Source organism: Adiantum capillus-veneris, chromosome 15 (assembly GCF_014529385.1).
Source record: "Adiantum capillus-veneris isolate H3 chromosome 15, ASM1452938v2, whole genome shotgun sequence".
Taxonomy (NCBI): domain Eukaryota; kingdom Viridiplantae; phylum Streptophyta; class Polypodiopsida; order Polypodiales; family Pteridaceae; genus Adiantum; species Adiantum capillus-veneris.
Window position 1 is genome coordinate 117156754 of NC_140945.1, and position 17816 is coordinate 117174569.

Consider the following 17816-nt stretch of genomic DNA (forward strand, 5'->3'; position numbering starts at 1 on the left):
GCTAGCCTTTCTGGCAACGACTAAGCCCCAAAGACATGGAAAACTCTACAAGGTTCCATCATGTTTTTAGAGCGATGACAATGGTCAACAATCTAGAACCATATTCCCGGAAAGTGACATTGAAGTTTGCAAGCAACTCAAATCATCAAATCAAAGTCAGACTTGATGGGAATCCAACTACTTAGAGGTCACCTTACAGTACTCACTCACCAATTCAATTTTTTCGACAACTCTGCATAGAGTTTTCTTCCAACCTGGACCTTTCACACGTTTGCCATTAAACTTTTGAGGAAGAATTTAACCTCCAATTTCTTAAAACTATTTAAATTTCTAAGCTTGCTAGCAATTAACATTACTTTAACTGGAAAGAATTTTGGATTAATTATACTTAATATTTCGGTCACTTTTTCACAGGCAATTAATGGAGTACTATGTTTATGCTGAAATTACTTTGTAGATCTGTCTAAGTTTTAGCTCTGTTTTACTAGTTAAATCACGAAATCTATTCAAGCCTAGTATTGAAATGCATGCATTGTACTCATCCATGGGGATGAAATTCATTCAACTTCTGTTGGAAAGGGCCAAACACCACCAAGAGTGTCTCTTGGAAGGGCATCCCTCACACACTTACCATGGGCAACAATGTTCGGGAAAAATGTGTGTAGCTTAATATCATGCTATATTCAATTTCAAAAATACCGGTTGAGGGCAAGGGGGAAAGGAAAAATTCCACCCCAAAATAGAGAAAAATAGTATAAAAATAAAAAAAATAACCCAATTTTTTGAAATCTCCTCTTGGCAAATTCAAGGAAAGGAATTTTGTATGTTTGGGAAAATGATTTTTCCCAAACACTAATGGACAAGCATAGCCTGGACACGTTACAAGGCATTGACTTTCATACGTGCCAATCCAAGCTACTCAGTTGTCAAAAAAAGGTGCAAATACCCAAGCTCGAGGACTTCAACTCCTTACAAGAGAAGGAGAAGAGTAGAGGCCCAATACAAGAGGACATGCTCTCATTGTGGTAACCAAGGTCATAGCATTAAAATGTTGGAAACCTAACCCTTGTGTGCATTGTGGCAAAAATATTCATTCACCATCAAGGTGCTATATCAAAAGCCCAAGACACCTAGCTGTAGCACCTTTGTCAGGGAGCTTCCACTCATACACCCTTGTACCAAGCTATCTGGTTGAAGAAACTTTTCTCACTTTCATTACTGATTGTTCTCTCAGTTTCATCACAACCTGCCATAGATTAAGGTTTAAGAAGGCAACTACTGGGATGTGTGTGTGTGTGTGTGTGTGTGTGTGTGTGTGTGAGAGAGAGAGAGAGAGAGAGAGAGAGAGAGAGAGAAATGAAATGAAATGAAATGTTATATTAACGTCTTCAAAAAGGCCAGAATGACCTATGACACCAAACTGATACAAAAGTGGTGAATCTGTTACAAAGTCTGAGAGAGAGAGAGAGAGAGAGAGAGAGAGAGAGAGAGAGAGAGAGAGAGAGAGAGAGAGAGAGAAGAAGAAGAAGAAGAAGAGAGTTTTAACGTCGTAGGAAACTATCCAAAGAGACCTTGAAGATCTAGCCGACGAGGAGTTGAACTCAAGCCATGTTATTCAAGAGGGAAATGGCATAACCAATCTACCATACTTGGGTGGGTAGAGAGAGAGAGAGAGAGAGAGAGAGAGAGAGAGAGCTAGCTTAGCCATATCTACATCCATGACCTTTCTCTTGTATGCACACGGACTTATGCACATCTATCTCATCAATGAGGTTAATAAATCCCTCTATGCCTGTAAGAGAATCAAGTTGTAAACTATTTCTCAAGTTTTTTAGTTCAATGCTACAATGATGGCGGTGTTCCATTTCCCCCCTAGTCTCTAGATAATCAACATGTGCAAGCATGCACACGGCGTGTTCAATTACCCAGATTGTTGTTGTGAAATTGGACATTCATGTGGAAGAATTGCATGCACATTCAAGTAGAAATGTGTAATTGTTTATGTTGTATGCATGTACATGTATTTGTGCTCAAAAATGTGTCTGATTTTCTGCGTAAACTTCTTTCTCCCACAAAAATCAATGAAAATGAACAGAAATCTTATTTGTTCTGGAAGAAATCTTGCTTAGATTGCCATATCCTAATAAAGAGAGACCTTCCCTGAGAAAGATCTGACTTTTGTATAATTCCTCTACTAAATGCATCCGGACTCCCTTGCTCTCTCAACTTCTCAGTGTTTATTATCATTTCAAGCACTTAACTGGATCAAAACCACACTGCTCAATGTGAACAATTGTGGAGTATTACTCCCAACTGTTTGAAAAAGCACATCAGTGTTCCCCCTAACTTTCGCAAGCTGTTTAGGCTCTTCAGCATTCTTTTTGCCCCCTCTTTTGGAGACAATGGCTCGATAGTTGCGAAGAGTGCAGCTCGCTTGAGCTGACACGGTTGTAGTCAGTGGAAAACCTATAATCCGAGATAATATTAAAAGACCATGTGCCATTCTTCACAATAATGTAAGCTGCTTTCTATTGAGGAGCTACAAACAAAGCACGAGCAAATGCAAAACCCTAAAACTGACAAAAGTTTCACATGAAAACATACCTAGAACAGTCATGTGTTCAGGTTGGCTTTTGATGCTCACGTCGCTGACCCGTGACCTTTTGACTGACTTAAGCACCTCCATATCATCAGAACACCCATTGAAACCCAGGAAATTGCCAAGAGCAATGTCTCCCCCTTCAAATGTGATCCTGAAAGTGTCCATGTGAGGATCCTCCACCAAAATTGACTTCAAGTTCATCCTTGATTAATGCACCCGTGTCATTTGCATGCATGATTATGTGTGCGCATGTACGTATGCATTTTGTTGATTGTAGATTTGCTGTAGTACAGATGCATGAATGTATCGATGTGCATACAAAGAGACCTAAAAAGGAGAATTTTGTGTAAGTACTGCAACATGCAGGCTTAATGCATAGAGTTTAGCCAAAGATCTGAAGTAAATTTGTTCTGGACTTGTTTTCATGCAGCAATAACACTCAATACAGGTGCAAAATATTTTTTCAACTCTTGCCAGTTCAACAGAGTGCTTTTCTTTCTTCAACTCTTGCACAATGTACTCATTCAAAGCATGCACTTAATTCAGTTATTAAATTAATCTACTGAACTTGAGTAAATTCAAACCTGTCCCAAGTAGGTGTGGTGTCAAGTACACCCGCAAGTCGCTGAAAAAAGCTGTTTGTCAATAGTGGATGCTTGCTCGGAACAATCCAATCAAAAGGTATTTTCTGTGCTTTTCTCCGCAAGAATGCTTTCCATTCCTCAGATGTAAAGACTTGCTGAATGCCAAGTATGGACCCATCCACCCTAATTTTGGAAAAAACAAGAGAAGAATGCACAGTGTCAGCTGCTATCAGTATTTAAGGATAAACTCAAATCTTAGCCTGTGAAACTGGGTTAAGCAACATTATCTGCTATTTTTGGCATGTTGACACATGCCTTAGAGGAGAAGGGAGAGAGGCATACAAATGTTGACTACCCTTGTTTTGCTTGTAAATGGGTCCCTTCATTTAAGGGCCTAATGACTTCATACTTTTTATTTTAGAATGCTTTTTTGTACTCTGTAAATGGTCCCTTCTTTTGAGGGCCTCAGGACTTCCTTCTTGACTTTTTTGTTTAGAAATGCAAATGCGAGCCTTCACCTTGTTTTAACGAAAGTTTCGCAACTCTCGTGAAGAGAATCACTGACCTCACTTCACAAACCTCATGCCACCTATTGTTCCAAGTCCCCAGCACTAGCAGTTACCACTAATACGTACTATTGGGATGAAGTAGGGTTGCTCACTTTCACCCATGCTTTCTGGACTCTACCTTGATAGGTCTCAGATTGTGTAAATATAATGGATGGCCAAGGGGCGAGTCCCACCCAATTATATGCGGACGACAATATGCTTATTTGAGACTCTTCAAAGGGATTTCAACAACATCTAGATAGATGCACTACAATCCTTTTGTCCACCTTGACAAAACCAAAAGTTTGATGTTTAACGCCACATAACCATGTGTGACCAGCATTACCACAATCCACATTTAGAGGAGAGTCCGTTGAGTATGTGGATCCTCCGTGTGCTTGGGAGGCACTGTAGAGGTTATGGAGGATAAATTAAAGAACCATATATGGTATTGGCATAATAATCAACACTTAAGTACACACTAGAGAATGGAAGAGTGTAGACACAAACTTGATTACTGAATTACTTCAAAGTGAGTACAAAGAGGCTCATTATATAGAGCTAGTGTAAGCATTTCATCTGGCATCATACATGACATCATATGGAGCTTCAAATCCACTCGTGAACTACTTTAGGGACCTTTTAACTAAGTCTAGGTGAGTCCACACCCTCTAAAAATGGCCCTCATGGGTACCTATGCCCTTTAGGTATCTTTTCCGCATGCCACCTAAGCATCCCACTAGACAGTGGTGTTACACAGAAGGATAGGCTAAAGTCCATAAACCTAACAACCCTCCTCCTGGGGTTTAGACTATGAAATCTAACAACTCTGACACACTCTAATCCAATGGAAAAAGAACGTCTCCAATTCAAGAGACCATCCCCAATCCAAGAGACAAAACATCTCTAAAACACTGCACACCTCCCCTCGAACGGATGTATAAAGGCCGAGACCAAGCTAATTACGAGTTAGAGCCAGAGCATAAAATATGCAAAGAAACTAGCTAAAAATGCACTCCTAATTATACAATTAAGAGACCTACTCTTCGTAATCAAGCCTATCTCAATCAGCCTGTGCGTGTAGAAATTCTTGTCGTTCCTTTTCCAATTCAAACATATTTGATCGTTGTTCATCCTTCAATTCTTTCAAGAAGATCGAGTAAACAAAAAGACTAGATTTCATTAATTTGGAAATGGCTGAAGCCAATACAAGTGGGACGAACTCGCCCTTTAGTTTTACATCAAGTACAATTTCTCTACCCTTCTCATTCTTCAAAGTCGCTTTGTTGGCCCTATAATCAACAATAGCATTGTTCTTGTGGAACCAAGGGATTCCTAGGAGGACGTCACACCCTTCCAAAGGCATGATGTAAAAGTCCTCATGCCCTAGATACCCCTCACAATGCAAACGAAGTTTGCCAATGACAGATGTAATGGCAACATCCCATCGGGTGCCGCTAGAACAGCATTCGCCTATGGCCCCATTCGGTCAGGCGTAATTCAAGTCAAGCTGCCAATTCAGGTGAAATGAAGTTGGCCTTGGCTCCTCCGTCAAAAAAGATGAGGGCTTCTTGATCTTGTACCTTGCCCCATGCGCGACAAAGTTCTGTGCTTTCATCCATCTGATTTGGGTCGGTCCCCACACGATCTGGTACCAGTCCTGCTTTCATCTTTCCTTTTCACGTTCTTCAATTGCTTTGGAGCTCTCTGGCCTATCTTCTGCTTGTCCACTGGGTGCCTTTTTGGGGTACCGTGCGGATATATGTCCTTGTTCCCCACAATGAAAACACTTCCCTGCTTTGAGATACTCGACTTTCTATTTCTCTGTCAGTCGGAGACGAGTATCTTTCTTTCTCTGAAACTTCCCTTTTCTTCTGTTGTCATTGGTCGAGTTTTGTCCGGTCCTTGGTGTCAATTGTTGATTTGTTGGATAAGTCAGGTTACCCGAATGCATAGCAAACCCTTGCTTAGCATGTCCCATCAGTTGTTGGATGGACTCGGATTTTTGTAGTAAACAATAATCTCTAATCTCTTTGGGAAGTCCACAGCAAAATTGCTCGATTTGCTGCTTAAAACTGATCTTTTTGAAGAAAGAGGCAGGTAGAAAAGCATCCCAAAACCTTTTGCAATATAAATCCAAAGTGTCTCCCTTGGTCATTCGAAGATGATACCAGGCTGTAATCACATCACGTTCGTACTCCTGAGTGAGACAAGAGGAAATAAAAAATCGCTTGAATTTAAGTCACTTTGTCGGTGATTCTTTTCGTAAGAGAAGAGTGGACCACCATGTCCGTGCATTTCCTTTCAAATAAGATGTTGCCCTCTTGATCTTTGAGTGCTCTGAGTAGCGTCCTCCAAAAAAAACTATGGCAAATTGTTGAATAAAAGCAAGGGTCCTGTGAGCATCTCTAAAACCGGAAAAGGTATCAAATTTTATTACTTGTTCACCCTTCTTGAATTCTATGGTCTTCTTGTTCTTATCTTCGAGAAAGTCGTATTGATTGGCTCTATAAAAGTGCTTTCTTTTATAATAAAACATATGATCCTCAGAGTCCGAACTCTTAGAAAAGGATGAATCCTCCTCATAACTGTCAAAAAATTTCCGAGATCTTCGGTGGGATCTACTTTTCTTAGCCTTCTTCTTGCTCTTTCCATGTCTCTGGTTCTTTCGTCGTTTCTTGCCCTTTCTGTCCTCATCACTGGAATCAGAAGAGGAAGAGCTATCGGAACTATCGGAAGGGCACACCCTCGAAACGTACATGCTTCTTTTGTTTTCATGCATTTGCAAAAGAAGACCGACAACCCAAGCAACCAGGGTAGTCTGCTCCCTTGTTGCGTCTCCTCGAATGCTGCTCGGCCCTAGAAATTGCTTGACTCGTCTTTCAACAACGTCGTCGAGTTCATCTTCAATGAACATCCGTGGAACAGGAGGTTTCTTAAGAGCTAACTTCATGGGTGAATTGATGGCCGTACGCCATCCGGAATGCATCTCATCAATCGAGTGCGGGGTCAAAAATTTCGCGTACTAGGGATCCTTCGAAAACTAGAGCATCTGCTTTGCACAAGCATCAACTTGCTGTTGACGCTGCATCTCCATTCGTTTTCGTACTCTGTAGGCCGAGGTGGTCCGTACTCTTTGTCTGCTATTCCATTAGAATTTTCCGTGCTTTCACCCGATCCAGGTTTGTCGGGTGGGTTCGTTTGATTCTTGCAGGAGTCATCACCTGAATCTATGTGTGTCCCGGAAAAAGAAATCGGATTTTTCGATGGTAGGTAAATCAATTGAGCTTTGATACCATTGTAACAGACTTGGGACACCTCAAGTCGAGAATCCGGCACGACACACGAGAGAATCACTTAGAAACACTTCACATCGTTAATCACAATTCACTTGAGTCGACACGGCCCAGCGTAGTTCCGTGCCCAAAGATATTGGCCCCAAAGTCTAGCGCCCCTTTCGGTATTTATTTTTATATTACTGCTTGAGCAAATTACAGAGTGCGAGGGTCCTCTCTGCTCAATTGCTCGTCAGCAAGACTGAGACATAAGGCCCTCTCAATTCCTATTTAAAGGCTCCAAGGCCTCCCAAAAGCAGTACATGAAAAGCTTCAACTCAAAAGCATTAAGTCCCAAAAGCTGGCGCTACCTGTAGTTGCAACGCAAATCACGAAATTCCGTACGTTTTGTCACGTAAGCAGTCAATGCCTTTTGCAGCGTCTATACAGCCTATCAATCAACGCGTTTTGGGGGATGCCACGTCAACAGTGCGCCTAATTTTCCTTTGTGTCCCTGGGCCCCATCGACTGGGACCCTATAAGTTGGAACTAACTTTAAAGTCTTATCAACGGACATGCCACGTGAATATTTTGTGACACTGGCAAAGCATCTAGACGCAAAATCACGAAGAGTTGGGCCCTCAGGAGTTGTACCTTTGTGATCGGCAATCAAGAACAAACTACCGAAAGGGGTGCCAATCTTTGGGGCAAGTGCATTTGGAAGCAGAACTCCGTCGCTTCGTGTTGACTCTCTCTGTCTTTTTCTCTCTCTCTATTCAAGTTCAGTTCAGTTATTTGTAATTTTCTCACGTGTGTTGCTCTAGATTTCTTGCTTGAAGTGTCCAAGCCTGTAATAGTGGTATCGGAGCTTAGACAATTCTTCTTCTAAGGAGGATCCGATCCTTTTCTGCAGCACACAGGGGTTCTAGCACTTAATCCGACAGAGACAACACCCCTTCGGTGTCGCTGCGGGAATATGAAGAAAACCCCAATCCCAACAGGGAAACAAAGGAAACCAATGGAGATTCCAACAGTAGCAAGCCTCCTTCCAAGAGATCATGGCAAATTTCCAGCAGGGGATCTCGACAACATGGAGTACCAACCTCAACCGCAAGTTGATACTTGTGTAAAAAGAATGTAGCCAAGAGCCCGAAATCTGTGAAGTACCTAAAGAATCATCCACTTGACGAGGTTCATTTAAGATGGTAGAGAAGCTATCCATTCACCTCTCAAGTCAGCCATGACACAGAAAGCAAAGCCGAGTGAGGAAAAGCAAAAGATGTACTCGCAAGAAGAGTTTGACAAAGCTCTTGATAAGAAGATCGGTCAGTTGATGAAAAGCACAAAGCACTCTCTGAAGAAAAGCAAATCAACGGATTACCCCGATTATTTGGACCGGAAATCGACTTGTGGTGGCTAGCAGATCCAAGAAGCATGTTCATTTCGAAGATGACCCCAATTTTTCTTTGTCTTCAAAGAGTTCCAACAGTTCCAAGAAGTGAAGAAGCGATGAGAAAAAGCGAAGCAAAAGCAAGAAAAACAAATCCAAAAAAAAGTCTAGAAAGCACAAAAAGCAATGTAGCAGCTCGAGGAGATCTCGTTCTCTTCTGACAGTCCGGACATTGATTCCCGTGCAAATAGGACTATCTATGGAAAGACCAACGCATCACAAATGGGAGCGAAGCGCACACGAGCGATTAATAAGCTGAAAATAAATAAAACTTGACAGAGAAAGACAAGGGAGAAGATCAATACACTGTCGGGGACCAAAAGATGGGTCGCCCCCCCCCCCCCCCCCAAAAAGAGAATCTTTATTATGGGAAGAATGTCACAAATTGCTAACAGAACCGACTTGCAAATCCCGGCCGAGGGGCCTAAACCCTAGAAGAAACAGAAGCAGAAGAACCAAAAGAAGAAGCAGCGAAAGAAGTTTGTACCAACTTATGAAACCCCGTTCGATGGAGCCCAAGGAACCAGAAGCAAAACCCACAAAAGATCTAGCGTAAAAAAGGTTGATGACGTAGCTGATGTACGAAACCCGCGCAAAACGCTCCGACATGCTGACGTGGCAGGTTGTATGGAGTCCCACGATTCGCGTTGACAATGCCACGTGGCACTGTACGGATTTTCATAAATTGCACTGGCAGCTTTTCACACCAGTTTTTAGGACCAGATGCTTTTGAGTTTGAAGTTTTTTATGTAAAATGCTTTTCACAGGCCAAGGGCCTTTAAATATGTGCAGAGGGCTCAGTCTCTGGCACGCTTCTGGGTGAAGGTGCAGAGCGCAAGTACCGGCATTGTACTAAGTCAAGCAATATAAAGAAATACCGAAAAGGGTGCCAAGGTTTGGGGCCAGTGCTCTCTCGGGGTGGAACTCCGCCACTCTCCGTCTCGTGTGTCGTCCATCTCTTTCAGTTCAATTGTTATTTGAAGTGCTTAAAGTTGTTCATTCTATTCTTTTCCATTGGCACGTGGCACTCGTTCCCAAGACAGAGAATCTCTTTACAAGCACAAGAACCGGATCTCAAACTCGATGGTCATTTCCTTCTTGTTCGGGAACCTAAGAGACTAGCTCTCGACTCAAATACCCTCCGGTTTGTACTCACAATGTCGAAGCTCCGTAAACCATCCCGGATTCCATTTCCGGAATCCCCGAGCATAGACTGAAGCCTCCTTGCTCCTTCGTGATGGTGTCACATACACATGGCTCTCTGTGCCATGTGGACATGCTTCATCAACCTCCAGAGTCAATTCTGTACAGATCTCGAGATAGGAGTGTCTATAATCCTAGGAGGATTAATACCAGCAATTTTGTGAGTCTCCTTGCAGGACCTACATGTCCGAATGAGTCCATTAGATTAGGTTTTCCAGTTTTGGAACCCTCTTGCATAAATGGTTTGTGAACGCGTTTGACCATTGATATTACACTTCGCTGGGTATCTAACATGACGTGCATGTAGGTCTAGGTTAGAGGAACGTGTGGATCCAGTTCTTTCGTCAAATGGTCACAAAACAATGAGTTATCGCCTGAAAACTCCCATGTGCACACATTTGCACATTTTCCCGACCTTGCAGAATTTTACCGACTTGGTACCAAAAAAGTCAATATATAAGAATCAGCAACCCTAGTCTTTTATGATCAGTTTCAGCCAGCGCCACGAAACAGCCTGCATTTTTGCATCTGTAGCCCATTGGCATTCTGTTTTCCCATCACGAGTCCCGCTCCGGATCAGCCTTGCAGCCAGCGTTTTTGGATTTTCAGCCCTTTTCCTCGCCCGCAAAATCCTCCCGTTTGCTAACGCAAACTCTCCGCTGCAGCCAAGACCTTCGGCACCCAGCACCCATTGAGCCTCTTCTCGGCCATTCCCTCGCCACATCGAGTGCTCCCATCGCTGTCCATCATCGGCTCCATCATTCTCTGCGTTTTCAGCCCTGCTTAGCACATCAAATGTGCTGCGTTTTTACAGCCAGATCTGTGTTTTGCAGCCAGCCTTTAGCCCTTCATTCCTCTCACATCGGGAGCGGAGCGCAAATTAGCCCTAGATTGTCACGTGCGCATCTAACCCTATGTGCATGTGGACAAGCTGCTCCTACTTCTAGGGTTTAGGTAGACTAGGAAGTGTTCTGGCACCAATGTGAGCCTGTACGCAAGCCGTGCATGTCCAGGCACTTAAGAGTAGCTACATACCCTTTGATTGCACAACCCAGGATCATTAGCATCAGTACCTAGTACCTAGCATGAGCATGTTCCACCGCGTGACACAGTTTGGCGACAGCATGTGAACCACCTTTTTCAAAAGCCATTTATTTAATAAGTGACTTTTTATTAGTCAAATCGTGGAGGCTGATTTAGACTGCTCGACCCACCTTCTAGCAGCTATAAAGGGAGCCCTTGGGCCCCAGGAAGACAACGTTTTCTTAGCAAGTATCAGCGTTTTCAGCCGCAAGCATCAGCGTTCAAAAGTCAGAACCAGCGTTTTCAGCCTTGGCGTTTTGGCCAGCAGATCAGTCCTTAGCCTCACCGTACCACACCATCCCGTAGCAGAACCTCACAGCAGTCTTGTCGTAGCAGATCAAACAGCATTTTCAGTTTTCGGCACAAAACAGCCAGCGTTTTGCAGATTCAGCCTCAGACAGCTAGCGTTTTTCAGTTTCAGCCCTTGACGTGTCGGTGGCAGCAGATCAGCCCCGTCGCATCGCAGTTCGACAGATTCCCAGAAGGCCTAGCGTTTTCAGATTTCAGCCATTAGCATCGCAGACATCAGTCTTCGTCGTTGTCGTCATCGTCGTCAAGTATTCACAAAGTCTAGAAGCATTGTACCAGACTTTGTGCAATCTAAAGCAAATACCTCTCTAGCAATAGAGAGGGGGGCCCTAGGAGGGGGGTTTGGGACCCCGTCTCTCTCTCTCTCTCTCTCTCTCTCTCTCTCTCTCTCTCTCTCTCTCTCTCTCTCTCTCGCGCGCGCGCATTCACAGTTTGCACTCCGCTCTCTTTGTTTTGGTCATTGCACATTCTCTCATTAAGTCAAGGGAGGCTCTCCCTTCCCGTCAGTAAAAGGAACCTTGAGCACCCACTGATCACTCATCCTGAGTCATACACCATCATTCACTTCCGTTGCACATTACATTGGTATCAGAGCTCTTTGGCAGTGTTCGGTATCATCACTCAAGGAAAGAAGCACAAAGAACCACAAGAAAAAAACTTTGCTTGTTGTGGTCGCACGTAACCCAAGACCACTTGGGCGTGTCAATCCCTAATCTGTGTTTTTGAAGAGTGGCAAGTAACCCAAGAAACAAGGGCTTGTCTAGCCTCCCCTTGTTCCTTTTTTCCACTCATTGAGAGCGGACCTTGCACTTAGCGGCAGGCCAACAGACGTGAGGTGGGAAAAAGCAACCTTGGTGTGAGCGCAAGGCCGCCAAGGGGTGCACCCGCAAGAAGGAGTTGAGCTTGGGTAAGAGAAAAGCCTTCTTAAACACAGGTTGCAAGCCAAGAATCCCGAATACTCAAGAACCCGTTGACGTTTAGTAAGTATGATGGTAAGATGGATGCATTTGTGATTCATTCTTGGTTGCATCAATTTAATGCTTACTTTGCGATTAACAAGAAAACAAGCAACCGTAAAGTTTTGATTGTTGCCATGTGATCCAACGAGTGATGCCATAAATTGGTATCAAGCTTGGCAGGAGTCACAGTTGGCTGAGCATCTTGAGTACCCCTCTCTTTCAATTGGGGTGACTTCCAAGACAAGCTCAAGGCTCGCTTCATGCCACCGCAGTACCTAGATCGGTTAAAAGAAGATTGGCGTGGTCTAAAGCAAAATGGCACTTCTGTTATGTCTTTTTCTAACCGTATTTAGTATTTAAAAATGAACCCGTACATGAGGAATAGAATTCGAGCTTAGTGGAGCAGATCAGCCTTGTAGATTTTGGCCCAAGTACTAGATCAGCCTTAGCGTTTTACGTTTTCAACCTTTAGCCTCGCAGATCCAAGCATCAGTACCAAGATCCCATCAGCATCCCAACATCTAGATCCATTGTATCAGCATTTGTCCAATCTAAAGCAAATAACACTCTAGCGATAGAGAGGGGGGACCCTGGACGGGGACTTGGGACCCCATCTGGTGTTAGTCTCTTTTTTCAATCACAGAACCTTCACTCACATTAATTCTCCTTCAAATCGCTTCAGGTACTGTGGAGCCTTGGAGGCTTCGACACAACTTGCAAATGCAAGAGAGAACACATCTCAGTATTTACAAGTGACTCAAGAGTTGGCTTGGACATAGAGCAGCTACCATTATTCCAATATGACCCTAACTACCCCGTCATTAGTCTCTCACATAGTGAGAGGAATCGGGTTCTAAAGGATCTCTAACAGCTTTACAACAGGACATGAATTGCACCAAGACAACCTCTCCCCACAAAGATGATGTAATAAGGGATCACTTCTTGCCTATTTTGGGGGACAGCTTCATACAAAGGCCAAGCTACATGGATGTATACTTGCCACATACAGCTCGAGTAACCATTGGTGGACAGTTTAGACTGTCATCGCAAAGACTAGAGATTGAGGTTAACCAAGCTATTGCACCGCACCCTCTTCCGCCACTGCGAGAGGATTCACGCTACAGAAGGCATAGACTACATGATCAAAGTGTAACACCAGCCATCACAAAGAGGTTTAACTAGCCACAACTTGGCTCTAGAAGTAGGTACAGCATGTTAATGTGGCGCATATAGCTAGTGTGCACATTACAAAGCAAGCCCACTTGGCAGCCCATGCTAACAAGGAAAAAGTTCAAGAGGCACAATCGCATAATTTACACTGTATAGGCTACTTTGCTTATGTGCAATGAATCCCCTCAACTAGATCACAAGAACTTAGAAGCTTGCGACAACCTTTGCAGAGGCTTCTTTGAAGTTTGCACAAGCACTACGGCACTTCCACACCAAGAAATCGAGTAGTAAGTAGGATATCAAGATAGAAGCCACTGTGCTTTATTAATGGTTGCATGCATACAATGCTTACTTCTTTGTTGCATCTATGTAAAGGGCTCTTTTGTAATACGCCCTATGGGCCCATAACACTTCCACTCTAGGCAATTCACAAACCAAGATGGTTTGAGTCACTGGTATGCAATGCCAATCACGTGGCACAAGCTGCAACCCTTAGATTGCTCGCCATCATCAAAAGCTCGATCATCCTGTATCTATTCAATCCTTGTGGTGCACCCTTCTGCCCTTGGGTTGCTTGTCATCAGCTCAATCAGCTCAAGGCAGCCAGATAAGTTTTATGTGTATCGTATGCTTCTAAGCAAACATCAAAAGAAGAATGAACTCCCACATGCATCATAGCCTTATAAATAGGATTTAAGGTCGAGTTATTTGATGAAGAGTTCCTAACAAGTTAGGGTTTCATGTCCATTTGTAAAGGGTCAAAACATTTCCCACTTGCAATTCAAGTATAGCAAGGCACTCCATCAACAACAAAGAAGCTGTTTGTCATCAAGTTGTGCCAAAGGAGTCCCTAAATAGGCCCTTGTCGTATGTACATTTCAATCGTCCTTCCTTGACATGCACAAACTTGTCCATTTGATTTCCTACTGGCTTCTTTTCATATCTTTAGCATTCAGGCAGCAGAGGCTGAAGCTTTATTAAAGAGGCCAATTGAACAAAAACTTTACTTAGTTTTATGTCAAAACAAGTACTAACATCTGCACAAATGGCATGGACATGAATAAAGTATTAAGAACACCTGCAATCAGGATGTGCAAGAACGACGATGGATTGAACAAAATTTGAAGAGAGCTCCAACCCTCTGCGAAGAAGATACAACTCCAGCAAGGCTGCACGTTTCTTGACTTCCTCAACCTGCAATTAAGATTTGAACTTTTCCAGTCAACTTGTTACGCTGATACAAATCTACTAATGAATGAAGCAAGAGGTAATCATTACATGGTTGAATCTCAAGCCTCAAGAGCCTGCTTCAAAAGTAGGTTATTCAGGTATTCAAGTTTATCACCTTATCAGGTTAAAGTGAATGTAAGGATTTTAAAATGAAAAATTTTGGTACAAAGACAAGAGAAGAAGGGGGGTGGCAGAGAGGAAAACAAGCAAACTTAGGTATAATCTTTAACAAGTTTCACCACTAGGGTTACTTTAAGTAGATTCCTCATCTAGGCCCACATAACTCAGTCCGTTGTTCTGTTGAATGTCCGAGACCAGTCACGCAACACAAACCACCCATCCATCATGAAGGGTTTTGGCTGAAGTAAGACCCATCGACCTGAGACTTGAATGCCTTTATGAATGGAAGAAGAATAAATGGTTGTAACTCACCACGTTCCCAAGTCTAACAACCGACCCATCTTCATGCTTCTGACACCAGCACCCATTAGCCTCAAGCTTAATCTTCCCTGACCAATATTTTACCTCCACTAAGTAAAGCTTTCTGCCACAATAGTAGTGCAAAAGTTAGTGTGATATGTATCTGCATGATTGAACAAAAACTTTCCTGTAAATAACCTTTTGATCCGAATTACAAGATCAACATTTTTATTATTCTCATCGCCAGTGTCTGGAATCCTTAGTGCACCAACGAACTTTACTGCAGGACTCTCTTGCAGCCTGAAGAGAGAAAAAGAAGTGAAAATCCCTCTCAAGCGAACGGTCCCACAACTTTTTGAGGAGGCAAATGCCAAAGTACAAAACAAAATAAAAATTGTGTAAAACCAGCAACAAATGGAAAAAAGCTTGTGAAAAGACATGCATTCATGTAATTGGGAATAGAAGCACTATGCAAGAATCAAAATTCTCAATTTGACTAATCCAACCCTTGATCAAAAAAACTTTCTGGATGTTGTTTTCCCCTGTAAAATAGCCTTTAGGTGCCATGGGGAACAAGGTGAGAATAGGACTAGAGAGGAAGATGGAACTTACTCGACGATCATGCGGACTTTGGCAGCATAATCTGCATGAACAAGATCTTCTGTCTCCTCCGAGCAAAGAATGCACGATGTGGGGAACCTGGGCATGAAATCACCTTCATGTAAAGTTCCTGCTTGCTAGAAAACTTGATAATCACACCTAATTTTAGAGTCATGATGAAGAGAGCGGAAATTTTCTTGAGAAACTCAGAAACCATAGCTCGACACAACCTCAAGACACACGAAGAAATGCGCACCTGTACAAGAGGTAAGCTGCAGCCCCAAGCAAGGAGTACTTAGCTAAGCTCCACATACAAGCTTTTGTCATCTTCACGCACATTCTGTAGCTGCTGCCAAAATCAAAAGTTCAAAGAGTATCATCCTCAGTGGTTTTTCGAAAAAGCTGGACGCGGGACCGTTTTTTAATAGTTTGGGAAAGCAAAGTATGAAGGAGTAAAAATGAATTACTTTGAAATTTCCTAAAAGTTTATAAAATTCCTAGAATACCCTTGTATTCCAGCTTTGGATGGACGAGCTCACACGACCCGCCTCCAACGGGTCTCATTCGCTCTTACCAAGGGGTCATTCCTATATAGTGTTTCAAGCTCAAACATGTATGTGTGTACGTTCTTAACTGTGTATATAAATGTGTGTGTGCATGTGTCTCTATCCTTATATATCTCCATAAGACACACATCACATTCTCTCTATCTCTACCTTGTTGGCATCCCTCGCCACTCTCTCTCTCTCTCTCTCTCTCTCTCTCTCTCTCTCACACACACCCTCTCTCTCTCTCTCTCACACACACACAGTGTTACAAATTGCACCAATATTAAAAATAGTTCCATGTAAATCTATTTATGAATCTCTAAGCATGTCAAGAGTGTACCAATATTAAAAATAGTTCCATGTAAATCTATCTATATATCTCTAAGCATGTCACAAGAACATAGAGAGAGAGAGAGAGAGTTATTAGACTATTGCTGGTGTTTGTAGTGTCCTTTTGTTTGTAACTACTCAGTTGAGTGAGTATTGCAAAAAATGGATAGCTTCTAAAATTAACACATTGTAAGATTGTGATCAATAGCAATTTTGTGATGGAATTGCTTGAAAATAATTTTTCTTGCAAGAAAGATTGAGTTTGACAACTCTTTGTTTCCAAGGGTCATGTGCCTCTCTCTTCATTGATTTGTTAATATTTTTTGTAGCAATAACATGGTCTCTCATCTTTCGAGGTGTTTCAACCATGCTTTATGTTCTTATCTTTATCTCTTTCATAACGATGCAATATCAGATTTTTGGTCATCTTGGCTTGAAATTCTACTTTGCTTGCTTTTCTTTTTGCTCAGATAATGAAAATCCTCATTTAAAGGTGAGAAAACCCACAATTTTTCAAGAAATTATGGATAAAAACCTTCAATAAATACTTGACTATCTTTTAAAAAATAAAAATAAACTCCATAATTATGTTTTGAAAGTTTATCTTGGGACATGTCTTTCCCAACTTGTGAGAGACATTTTTGTAAGAAGTTTTGGCTCCCAAATTCATTCCTGCTTAGTAACAACACGTAGCTTTATAGGTCATACATCAAGAAGGAACTGAAATATTGGACCCACTATTCCAAGAGTCCTTAAAGATCAATCTAGGGTTGATTTTTGATGGGCACCCTTGCCCTTTAAATCTAAGAGATTTTACATATTTGGTAATCTAGTATATTTTTGCAAGGCAGTTCACACTTTTATTTGTAATAAAGAGGAGGGGGAAATACCTTGTAACAATCTACTAGCAATGTACAAGGAAGGTTTTACTCATCTTAGCCTAGAGCTAGTTGAAATTTTAGACTTGTCAATTCCAAACTACAATTTAGAGGAAGAAATATCATTAACAAATACAACATCCATGCACCAATAGTGAGGAATTTTTGAACCAGACCTTATGGAGCAAGGCTTGTAACCTTGCAATTGGCAATGATTAGAAAAGGTATACCATGGAGAAAACTTACAGAATGCCATACCTTTTAGAGCTGTTATCTACATGACTAGCATTGTCAACGGTTTGCTCTCTCATATGTGGCTTAATTTTTGTGCCAAGGGTGTGGCGTCAACCTTGCTCCTGCCTAGAGTTAATCTATTCAACATGGAGGGTCCGAGATGTGAAAGCTGGAATCTTGTGGCTATTGCAGGGGTGCCCTGTGGCGTCTTGATGGCTAGACGACAAGAAGTATGGGGTGGTAGGTTGATCGGGTCTAACGACTGAAGGTGCAAGGCTCTACCTTGAAAGTCTGGCTCATTTGGTGTGATGTTGTACTTTTGGTTTCGGCTATGTCTGAGTGGTGGATGCTGTGTAGCTTTGGCCTTGGTTGGTGATGGAACTCCCACGCTCC

General features: G+C 42.4%; 1 protein-coding gene across 2 annotated transcripts; it reads right to left on the minus strand.

Moving 5' to 3' along the window:
- Window positions 1-721: 721 nt before the first annotated feature.
- Window positions 722-15842, minus strand: LOC147441342 (uncharacterized). Of its 2 annotated transcripts, none has more exons than XM_086483704.1 (8): window positions 15690-15842; window positions 15446-15532; window positions 15032-15133; window positions 14846-14957; window positions 14262-14377; window positions 3187-3369; window positions 2605-2753; window positions 722-1246 (listed from the first exon to the last, which is right to left on the minus strand). In XM_086483704.1, the coding sequence occupies exons 1-8, from the start codon at window positions 15770-15772 to the stop codon at window positions 1164-1166; spliced, it is 915 nt and encodes a 304-aa protein (XP_086339830.1). In that variant the 5' UTR covers window positions 15773-15842; the 3' UTR covers window positions 722-1163. The 2 variants fall into 2 exon arrangements, with proteins under 2 accessions (XP_086339830.1, XP_086339829.1); XM_086483703.1 differs by lacking the exon at window positions 722-1246 and adding an exon at window positions 1981-2466.
- Between the last annotated feature and the right edge of the window lie 1974 nt (window positions 15843-17816).